We start from the raw sequence: 12,312 nt of genomic DNA on the forward strand, positions 1-12,312 counted from the left end.
AGTTTCGGTTTTTTTCTTTTTTTTTTGGACATATGTGTTTGTAAAACTCCCTTCACATCAAAACCACATAATTATAAGTTTGAAAAGATGATGGGAAACAGTAGATGTGGGATTTAGGGAAAATAATATTATTTCTTTGTTAAAAGAAATCTAAATATAATACTTTGATGTTCTACTATATCATAATCATTTTGTGTACACCAATCTCTTAGTTTTGGCTTGGTGGGTGGAATTCCACCTAAATCTACAATAATGCATTGATATGGATCAATAATCTCAATAGTATTTTTATCATTTCATTCAATAATATCACGAACTAAGTCAGACATGCAACCATGTTCTCAAAATTGGTAAGTGTACAAGTTACAATAAAATAGTGATGTGGGGTTGAATCACAATGCAGAATTTAACCCATCATTTAAAGTGGGCAGTTTCATTTTTAGTTTTTAGAATTGCCAAATGGAAACTTTTATTAAAAAAAGACCTCACTATTTAATTCCGACATTGTGAAAATGACGTATACCTCCTCTTAACTAATCCCACTTAATTAAATCACTTTTTAGTTTTTATTGGGCGATAAAAAGAGAAGATTTGATTGCACAAAGAAAACTTTTAATCATTTTAATTGTTGAATAAGATGAATATACAGGACTGTATTACTTGGGTTTTAATATCAAAGCACAAGATATTGTGCATTTTAAAACGCAGGGTTGAGTCAAAATTTTCATTAATTTTTATACTTTTATACTGGAAAATATTAAAAACATTATAAAACCCAGTTATAAAAAATAATTAATTATGATTCTCATTCCTAAATTAATTAGATTTGAAAATGTTTTTAAATGATTTAAAATATACAATAATATACTACAAAAAAACGAATGAAAATATTAAAATGAAATGGACTCAATCCTACATTTAGTGTCGAAAGCTGTTATTTTTAAAATCCAATCCCAAATCTACAATTATGGGTTATCAGAATTTGTAGCTAAGAAGAAATAACGGATTCTTTATAGTTATAAACGTTATGTCTGAACTTACTAAATAAATTGTTGTGTGAAATATAACGTAAATAATCTTGAACATGAAACTATTATGTAAATCACATGCTAGGCTTCATAAACAAAAAAAAAAGCACAAGAAAAATTCATATTCACTTTAAATAAAAATAATTGAAATAAAATAAATAAAATGAGAAAAGAGTAGTCCTACACAAAGTCACTCCATTGTCAAATTCATTAAAACTCTACAAATCAAAACACACATATTCCAACACAGTCATTTTCCATATTCTAACTTCAATTTTCCATTGGATTTTCCCATAAATCTTAGGACTGAATAAAAATGGATGTGAACGCAGATTAAAACACTCTGTAGTGGAATCATCTCGTTTTAGGAATAAAACTATATTTTGAATTTGTGTCAAAATCCAGTTGGCCATTATTCAGTTGAGGCCAGGTTTGATCGCCTTTAAATTTGTTGTATTCATACGATCTCCATTTTTTGGTTTCTTCCCCCTTTATTCATTCCCTCTCACCATTGCATTTATTCAACACAAATCTCGTTTCCCCACCGCCTCAAAGGTGCAATCTTTATACATCATTTCACTTCAATTGCTGTCTTACTTCAATATTTGATGATGGGATTTGGGTTTTCAATTTGGGGTTTATTGCTGTTGAATCTCGCTTGCTGTTCGAGGGGATTCACACCCGTTGATCAATTCTATGTCAACTGTGGATCGTCGAGCGACGCCGTTGTGGGTAATGTTACTTTCATTGCTGATAAATCTGCTGCGAAATATCTCTTAACCCCTCAAGAGATTTTAGCTGATAGCAATTTGAATTCGATAACTAGGGCTGAGGATTCCCCTTTGTTTAGAACTGCTAGAATCTTCAATGGCCCTTCTAAGTATACGTTTCCGATTAGGCAAAGCGGTAGGCATTGGATCCGCCTCCATTTTTACCCTTTTATCTATCAAAATTATGATATGAAAACCGCTAGTTTCTCTGTTTTCTCTCAGACGACTACATTGCTTAGTAATTTCACCCCTAAGGCTGCTATTGTTAGGGAATACTCTGTTAATGTGGAGAGGGGGGATCTCGTCATCGCCTTTTCGCCTTCTGACAATTCGATTGCTTATGTTAATGCTATCGAGGTTGCATCCGTGCCCGATAATCTCATCGCGGATGCTGCACAGCTCTATAGCTCTTCGGGGCAGTTTACTGGGCTGTCGGCTCAGTCCCTGCAGACACTTGCGAGGCTGAATATGGGTGGCCCGTTCGTGTCGTTGGTGAATGACACATTGGGGCGTAACTGGGAACCGGATGGTTCGTATTTGAAACAGCCGAATCTTGCTACTAGTAAGTCTAATATCCCGGCTGTTCAGTACCCTAGTGGTGGTGCAACGGCAGATACTGCTCCACCGACTGTTTATGGGACTTGCACGAAGATGAACTCAGATGGTGATCCAAATAGTAACTTCAATGTCACCTGGGACATCCCGGTGGATCCTGGTTTTCAGTACTTGATTCGGTTGCACTTCTGTGACATTGTGAGTGCATCGCCTACCGATTCTGTGTTTAATGTTTACATTGACACGTATGCTGTTTATCGAGATCTAGAACTATCTACGAAACTTTATGGGAAGTTGGCCACTGCTTTCTATGGGGATTTTGTTACCCCGGTGCTTGATAGACCTAACGTTAGTGTAAGCATTGGTCCATCTCCTAGGGGTTCTTATCCTGATGCGTTTCTAAACGGTTTGGAGGTTATGAAAATAAGAAATAGCAAGGACAGCCTTGCTGGGGCATCTGTTATGCCGTCGTTTCCTAAATCGAAGAAGAACTTAGGCATTATCGTGGGTGTGAGCGTTGGAGTACCAGTAGCGTTGATTTTGGTCGGAATTCTGTTTTTCATGCACAAAAGAAGGAAACGTCAACAACTGAAATTCTCAAAAACATGGGTTCCTATATCGGTTAATGGTGGAGCTTCTCATACCATGGGAAGCAAATATTCGACTGGCACAACTGTCAGCGTTGGTTCGAACATGAGCTATCGCATCCCTTTTGTAGCAGTGCAAGATGCAACAAACAACTTTGACGAGAGCTGGGTGATTGGAGTTGGTGGGTTTGGCAAGGTTTACAAGGGAGAATTACACGATGGTACAAAGGTTGCTGTTAAGAGAGGCAATCCCCGGTCCCAGCAAGGTTTAGCAGAATTCAGAACTGAAATCGAGATGCTTTCCCAGTTCCGCCATCGCCATTTGGTTTCCTTGATTGGTTATTGTGATGAGAAGAATGAGATGATTCTGGTATACGAGTACATGGAGAATGGGACTCTCAAAGGCCATCTCTACGGTTCAGATCTTCCAAGTTTAGGCTGGAAAGAGAGGCTCGAGATATGCATTGGAGCTGCAAGAGGGTTGCACTATCTCCACACTGGCGATGCTAAAGCAGTTATTCATCGTGATGTGAAGTCAGCAAACATATTGGTGGACGGGGACATGATGGCTAAGGTTGCTGACTTTGGGCTTTCTAAGACGGGGCCAGAGCTTGATCAAACTCACGTCAGCACGGCTGTAAAAGGGAGCTTTGGTTACCTCGATCCCGAGTATTTCAGAAGGCAGCAGCTGACAGAGAAATCAGATGTTTACTCATTTGGCGTTGTCTTGTTTGAAGTTCTATGCGCCAGGCCTGTGATAGATCCATCTCTACCCCGAGAAAAGGTTAACTTAGCTGAATGGGCAATGAAGTGTCAGAAGAAGGGCCAGCTTGATCAAATCATCGATGTGAATCTTGTGGGGAAGATAAAACCCGATTCCCTCAGAAAGTTTGGAGAAACGGCAGAGAAATGCTTGGCGGATTATGGAGTGGACCGGCCTTCAATGGGCGATGTTCTTTGGAATCTTGAATACGCACTTCAGCTTCAACAGGCAGTGATCCAGAATGATCCCGATGAGAACAGCACAAATGCTATCGGGCAGCTGTCTCCGCAAGTTGGTGAGTTCATCCATGTCGAGACTACTACCACTTCTGTTGCCCAGTTTGAGACCTCGAGTGTTGATGATCTGTCGGGTGTCTCGATGAGTAAAGTTTTCTCGCAGCTGGTGAATTCCGAGGGGAGGTGATTTAAATGCTTGTAGATGATGTTTATGTTTGAGATTTCCATTTGTAATTGTTCATCGTTTTCAAGCAACATTTACACTGTTTAATTGTTTGCGTTTCTTGCTTTCATATGTGGTATGGAAATTGAAACCAGAGTTGTATAAGATTTTGGAGGGCCTCTGCCCTATGTAATGAAAGTTAGGTATCATTGGTTTTCTTGCATTTGTAATTTGTTATAATCAAGATTAGCAGATTTGATACATAGATATACACTGGTAAATTGAAGTTAATTTGATTTTTATTTAGATTTGGACTTTGGCATTATGTTATGATTGAAATGGTGAGCTGTATCCCCCTTATATATATATGCCCATCTTAATATTTTGTTTTATATACATTTATCTACCATAAAGGCTGTGTTCTATGAAAGATGAACACATCAATACTTCATTCTTGTTTAGGATAGTTTCATAGAAAAGGTTCCTAAACGAGAACTCTTTTTAACACGTCAATACTTAATTCTTGTTTTCGATAATTTTAGAGAAAAGGTTCCTAAATGAGAACTTTTTTGTATGCTATGAAGGATATACTTAACTGTTAATAATTTGTTTAAAGAGAAATTGTATACTCTTATATATATATATATCCAAAAAATTGAAAAAACCGTACAACACCGAAACAAACTGAAATTGTATAACAAATATCCAAAAAATCAAAAATAAACTTTCATATCGAGTTCCAAATACTTTGTGTGCTACATGGAGTATATTTCAACGGTAACAAAATGACGCAATTAAATTGTTTTACACTTTGTTAAGTTTTTTATTTTTAAGTATAAATTAATTTAATTAATTAGATTTATAAACATTATATGATTTTTGGGTTGTTACGTACCTGAACCGAATGGAATTGTAAAAACTGAAATTTCCTAAAAAGTAAAACCAAAACAAACCAAAATTAGAAAATAAATCAAACTAAACATTAAAATTCAATTTGGTTAGATTGAGATATTCATTTTTTTCCTCACTCCTAATAAGAAGGCCATTAGTGTTGCAGTGTGCAAAGAGAGTATAGGGGCACATTTACAAATTTATCCCAAATTCATATGATTATATATTTCGTGTATATCATCGCCAAACTTGAAGTTTAAGATTTGTCTCTTTGTTGGTTTGCTATTTTTCTCTTTATTTGTACTTTTAGTTTCCGGGTTTTGGTAGAACTTGGAGAGCTTGTTAGGTTTTGTTTTACTTAGGCTCTAATGTGTCACTAAATCTGAAATTTTACTCATTAATGAATGAGATAGTCAAGATTATAATGTACACCGTAAAAAAATTGTACTGTATGAATGTAACCTAACAGTCATTTTCTAATCGAATAGTTCACATAATTAAGAGAAAAAAACATCGATAGATAATGATATAATTCAAAATGAAAACTACAACTAACTCAAGAGGGATTCACAAAAGGCAAAGTTGATGGCTTCGTAAACTCCACATGAGATAATAATTGTATCGTAGATCATAGTACTAACCTATATAAAAGTACTCAATCCGTCCTATTATAAATGAAATATTTGTCTTTTTACGTAATATTTTACGTAGTGTTGTTTTGTGAATTAATGAGAAGCGAATTAAATACCTAAAAGAGATGAAAAAGTAGAAATGATATTAAATATTTTATTTTTAATGAGACAACTCAAAATAATACGGAGTAAGTACTCCTATTAAATTACATTATGAATTGCAACCTTTTCCGGCGAGTGAGGAAAATTTTAAGTAAAAAAACAAAACTAAAAAGTGAAATAAGATTATAGTGGCGACGAATCCAACGAAGTCGTGTATTGTAAGTTCCATAATTACAAGCATGTTTTTGAACTTTATGATAATGTATGGTTTTATGGTCGGCCCATTTCTTTCTCTTTTGGCCTACTCCTCCTTCTAATCATGCTTCCCACTCCATACCTATCATTTCGTCTCTTTGAAATTTTTGTTTTGTTATATCATGGTAGTAACTTATTGCATTGCTGGCCTAACTATATAAATCGGGTTTCATAAAAATAAAAGTTATTTCCATTTTAGTCCGTCTTATAAAAATAATTCACTTTTATTTTTTGATAACTTCTTTATCTGTAATGAGATAAGGCACTTCATCCATTAATATACTCCAATATTTTTTTTTTTCATATTTCTCTCCTACTTTATCAATTACACATTAAAATTTATATAATCACAAATGTACCTATTTTTGTGGGATAGGAGTATAACTTTCTCGATTTAGTTTAAATTTAAATGAATACAATATGAAAAGATCCATATGTTACTCTTCAATTTTGAGAATCTTTTGTTAGTATTGCTATAACACGGACATTCTTTTTATGCTAGTATTTTCCTATATTATATATTTTTTTAATTCTTATTCATTAATAGTACTAGTAATTGTTAGTATTAGGATTATCGACTTTATATATATTATGTAAAACCTACAAACCATTAAAATGAGGAAGTGAATATATTGAGATTTGATTTTTAAATGATTTAAAAATCTTAATGATCACGATACTAGTTTATGAAAATATGAACTAATACAATAAAATCAATATATAAATGGCAATAAAATACTATGAACTAATAAAATAAAATCAATATACAAATTTGTGGGATTCGGACAAGTTTTTATTCAAACAGCCAAACTTAGCCTGCGTATTAACAGTTTAACACACCTTTTCCATATCTAAGTACAAATTATTGTTCCAATCTGATTTAGACAACTTATTATCTTAAATTAGTTAAATTACAATTTAATTAGTCACTTTCAAGTTTCAGTACACAAAAATTCCCTTTGCAGTGTCCTTTTACTCTACGGCGAAATCCGATTTTTTAATTATGTAATCCCAATAAATAAAAGAGCTAAATGAGATTATAGTCACGAAATGTGATCAATTATCTCACGATTGTTATAAGAATAATTTCAATCGTTTTAACAGTTAAAATGACTCTCAAATTTGGTTTAACAAATATTGATCTATTTTCATGTTCGATGAAATTTCAATAAACTACTCCATAAAAGACTTATCTCTTTAATTTGAAGGTTGCAATAAAAATAACAATTGTATTCTAATACTAGTAAAATCTCTTAGTATTAATTAATCAAGATGGTTATCCAGAACAAAAGTACAATAATAAACAATGTTGATAATTTTCAAAATAACAAACTAAAAGAGTAACCACAAAACGAAAATATTCCCTTACAATAACTAAGTCAATTAACATTATATTTATCTGTATATGCATTTGTGAATATAAATACAATGATTGGTGGAGCTTAACTACTAACACTGCTACTTTTTAAATTAATTAAGAATTAGAGAAGAAATCTCACCATCAAGATAATATTCTAATCCTCTTTTCTTATTTCAAAATTAAAGATTCCTGCGAAGGTTTTAATTTTGAACATAAATCAAATAATCATTGAGCAATAAATGTGTTTTAAATTTTACAATATAGTCAATGACGAATACTTAAAAGCTAAAAGGTCAAATTTAAACCGCTATTTAATTCATATAATCGTTAGTCTTTCATTAGGGAGCAAACCCACACCATTCATGATATTATTTTTTATACAGTAGTAATACTTTTTCCCCCAAATTAAACGGAGAAAATATTAATAATGCAGCTGATTAAATGCATATTAATCCTGATATGAATATAAATAACCATTGACTCATATCTTAGGAGTACTTAACATAACCAAAATCAACTATGAGCTGAAGATTAAATAATTATTAGGGAGAAAAGTACTACCTCCACTTTTAAATAAGTTTTAGACTTTAAAATTTGATAATTTAACCCACGACATTCTTCTCATTTTACCTTTTTTGAAAGTTAATAATTTTATACATGTATTTATGATACTAATAGTTTTTTTAATATGTATAGTTTGACGATTGGAGACACTTGTTAAAAAAGTGAGGCAGCATATTATACTAAATCTCTTTTATTAGTAGTAGGAGTTTATTTTATTTTGAAGTTGGGAAATTTGATTCCATGAATCCTCAACACACACAAAAAGTTGTTATATCTGTTTTATTGATATAAAAAGATTGATGTGAGTCTATCTACAAGTGCCACTGAATTCTAGTGGAGGCCAATTTTAAATCATATGAAGAAATTAAAAAATATAAATAACCTTTTTATGAGGCAGACAAGTGACAGCACTTTAGTGGAGGAGTAGGCTAAATTGAAGTTATATGAATCTGAAAGTCGTCAATGGCTGTAAAATTGAATGGTGGAAAATGAAAAGGTATAATTGAAAATTACATTGGCCGACCTTTCCACGCACTAAATATTTTTTCTATGTGTATATAACAAAATCAAAGTCATTCACGTAAATAGTAGATAAGGCATATGTGATATGTTCATTGCTTTTTGCATCTTTCTTGTTCTAGAAACTCTTTTTTATAGTTCCATTTTTAAGTTATGAATCTCTGAACGATATAGTGCGTTGCATATGACTAATTTTTTATTTTTTATTTTTTTGCTTTAGAATTTAGATGATGCGTGCATGTTTTTGCATTCATAATTACATTTCATGTATTTGACACGTTTTATTTTGAACCACTGATTTTTACATGTCATTATATGTAGTGTTCTTGCTTTGTTGAAAACAAACTTGTATTTTTTTTGTGAGTCAAACCAATCACATAGAGATTACGCATTCCACATTTGTCCTCATGAGTCATCATCTTTTTAACACTCGGTTGCGCCTTAATGTTACCTACATTAATTATTTGGAATGCTGCTAATTGAATCTTTCAAATAATCAATAATAACGTTCTTAATTCATTTATTAAAAGAAAACGTTCATATTTCCAATGCATAATCCATAAAATTATTTTCGAAACAAGACAAGTTATCAATAGTACAAGACAAAACCAAATTATAAGAAATCATCCGCCCATTATCTCCGTACAAGAGCACATTATATATCCCATCAAAACAAGAGAGAGTAAATTCTATGAAAAATAAGCATACATAAATATATAATTATTAACATATACTTTAAAAACAAAACTAAAAATAAAAAGAAAAGAAAGCAACAAATTTAGAAGAAAAAGAAAAAGATTAGTCAACTTAATTAGCAACATCAATCTCGGTGGTGCAAGAGAGCAGCCGCCGGAAAATATAGGTCAAGGCGGAGCACGAGGCGGACTTGGCCTTCTTGAGGCCTGCGGCCGGCTTCTTCTTGGTCTTGTCTTTGGCTCTGCCGAGGCACTTGACCTTGGCCTTCTCCTCTTTGTAGTCTTCCTCCCTCGAAAACGTGTAGCTTCTCAAATACATTTGCCTGCATGAGATGCTGTCCACCACTCTGGGGCGGCCGTGACTCGAGTTGTGGGATTTGGAGCTCATCGACCTAACGAACTCGAAGTCGGATTCCGGCCATTTGTACAGGTTCACGTAGGTTGCTCTCACCGGAACGCGGGCGTCGTCCACGCAGCTCGATATACAGACCGACGCCATCCTTTCTCCGGTGCCCCGTGCCCCGGGATTTTGATCGATTTTCTTGATTGTATGTAAGAAGAAAAGATGGCTCTGCCGGTTGGAGAGACAAGAAAATAGAGAGAGAGAGGGAATGTTTGGGTGAGGTTTTGAGAAATAGAGAATGTTTATAAGATTATAGTGGTGTTGTGTGCTTTACCTATTAGGAGTACCGGATTAAGTAAGGCAAAACACATTCTTAGCTTTTTATACTTTAATCAAAATGTCTATTGGGTCCTCGTACAATTTTTTCGTTTTAATAGATCCTTATACCTTTCTCATAAATTTCATCGCATCCTCGTACAATTTTTTCATTTTAGTAGGTCCTTAAACTTTGATTATAACTTTTATTAGGTCCTTATACAATTTTTTATTTTAAGATATACCTTTACTTTTATTTTAGATAATAATTTATATTTAATTAAATTTAATGAATCTTTTAATTTTATTATTTAACTTATCTTATGATTATAAATATTCAGGGAAACATATCTTTCAATATAAATATAAATAATCAATTAAAAATCAGATAGTTATTCTAAAAAAAAAACTTCAATTTTAATCTTCAATCATCACGATTAATCTTTTTATTACTCTCTGCAACTTATTGAGATTATTGGATAACAAGATGATATTATCTTTATAGACTATGCTAAGTTAAATAATGGAATATTAAAAAGTTCATTAAGTTTAATTAAATTTAGATTATTATCCAAGATAAATGTAAAAAAAGTCCCTAAAGATTGTACAAGGACCTATGAAAGTTATGATAAAAATAGAAGGACCTACTAAAATAAAAAATTGTACGAGGATCTGATAAAAATATTATGAAAAGTATAAGGACCTGTTAAAATGAAAAAATTGTACAAGGACTTAATAAACATTTTAACTAAAGTATAAGGACCTAAAGATGTGTTTTGCCATTAATTAATATATAAATTGAGTTTTTAAACATAACGATACACGTACACGTATACGGACTATGGAGTATATAAGTATGAGTTTATGAATTTGAATTATAGATTAAATAGGAGTCCTGAACCTATTAGGATATGATATTCATATAGCATATTCTAGTGCTATTTATTAAAGTTTAATTCAATAAAAACTAGGCATATTGGAGAATGGGAATGATTTGTCATGATCTGATTGGTTGGAATTGAATTGTAGTGGTCTTGAATTTGAGGATTTTTAGAGTGCATATGGTTAATTGGCTATAGCCATCACCACACCAGTCATTGACTTTGACCTTTATTCGTGAATATACTTTTATGGAGTATTTCTTATATTTCTTTTTTTATTTTTAAAGTAGTATATAAAAATTTTGAGATTACTCTCCATGTATCGCCTGCACCGAAGCTATTAAATATTCCTCGATTGTCACAAATTATACAGTAGTTTAATTTTAAACAATCTATATAAAAAAGGTAGTCCTATTATTTTCCAACAATTCGGTTCGGCTTTGATTCAAAAATTTTCAAATTTTTTCGATTCGATTTAAAAGAAAACTTGCTAATTGATTCAATTTCATTTCAGTATGTATTTTAGTCAAAATGCAAAATATTCCCAACCCTACCCCTAACCTCACTATTTGCACAAGTTTGACGGCTGAGATGTAACAATAGAGACGATTTAATTAATATATAAAACAAATGCAACCAATTAATCTGTTACTTTTATAACGTATTTGAAAGTCAAAAATTTAAACAGCGGCACAATTACTGAAAGTCAAAATTTTGTATGATTCTTCATAGCTACTACTACTAGCTAGATACAAATACTGAAACTCCAAAATTTTGTAAAATTAGACCATATATATGGCCTGATGGTCACAACATAATTTAATTTAGTAAAAGGATTATGATTTTATTATTAACATGGAGTACAATTTAATTATCAATAACAGCAACCAATATTTTAAATTAAATCCACCATAGGCAATAATAATGCTGAAAATTAATACTACTACTCAGTATAGTTATTTAGCTCATCAACGATTTACGACATACCATAAATGGTTTGGAACCATGACCTCCACGAAATAACCTCCTCAAAATTAATGCAATCAAGCACTACTTTAATAATATTTTGACACCCTATATCCATCGTGAAAAGATATACTACTATATGTGTCTTGATTACTAAGCAAGTGCAGTAGCTAGATTCATATTACTAATAATTTGAGGTGAGCAATCATTTTTCTCAAATGCTCCACTATATAAGATGATAGCATAATTAAGTAGTTAATTCTAGACGAAATTCATGGAGTAATTAATAACTCAAAGATCGCAAATATTACTACATGTTGATTATGTTGAATAATTAGATGGATGATGATGAATGAGGATGAGCCCTTAATTGTGACGTATAATCCTTCAAGCTAATTACTTACCTAATTATATTACTAGTAGTATATATATCCAGTCAGGTGCATGGTAATTTATATATGTGTTGCATGTTTCATGTATACAATTTTGATAATTAATATACATAGTAGTAGAGACGTGATCAAAATGAAAACTCTAAATATTGTACAAACTCAAAACAATGACCTGGATCACTGGAAAATGTCAATAGATCACAAAAAAGCATCAATAGGAAAATGTCAACAGAATTTCAACGATAGTCAATGATTAATGTTGTATTGATACTGTGTTGCCATTAAAATTTTGAAA

At 32.2% G+C, this 12,312-nt stretch overlaps 2 protein-coding genes across 2 annotated transcripts; one reads left to right on the forward strand and one right to left on the reverse strand.

Moving 5' to 3' along the window:
* Positions 1 to 1,337: 1,337 nt before the first annotated feature.
* Positions 1,338 to 4,325, forward strand: LOC125214367 (receptor-like protein kinase HERK 1). The gene has a single exon (XM_048115364.1). The coding sequence runs from the start codon at positions 1,637 to 1,639 to the stop codon at positions 4,124 to 4,126; it is 2,490 nt and encodes an 829-aa protein (XP_047971321.1). The 5' UTR covers positions 1,338 to 1,636; the 3' UTR covers positions 4,127 to 4,325.
* A 4,693-nt stretch (positions 4,326 to 9,018) lies between these two features.
* On the reverse strand, positions 9,019 to 9,789 carry LOC125215980. The gene has a single exon (XM_048117573.1). It carries the CDS (start codon positions 9,617 to 9,619, stop codon positions 9,233 to 9,235), a length of 387 nt encoding a protein of 128 aa, XP_047973530.1. The 5' UTR covers positions 9,620 to 9,789; the 3' UTR covers positions 9,019 to 9,232.
* Positions 9,790 to 12,312: the final 2,523 nt, after the last annotated feature.

Source organism: Salvia hispanica, chromosome 3, assembly GCF_023119035.1.
Source record: "Salvia hispanica cultivar TCC Black 2014 chromosome 3, UniMelb_Shisp_WGS_1.0, whole genome shotgun sequence".
In the NCBI taxonomy this organism is placed as follows: Eukaryota; Viridiplantae; Streptophyta; class Magnoliopsida; order Lamiales; family Lamiaceae; genus Salvia; species Salvia hispanica.

Bases quoted from the DNA above. Each gene is read 5' to 3' on its own strand.
- LOC125214367 (XM_048115364.1), top strand. From the start codon at position 1,637: ATGATGGGATTTGGGTTTTCAATTTGGGGTTTATTGCTGTTGAATCTC.
- LOC125215980 (XM_048117573.1), bottom strand. From the start codon at position 9,619: ATGGCGTCGGTCTGTATATCGAGCTGCGTGGACGACGCCCGCGTTCCG.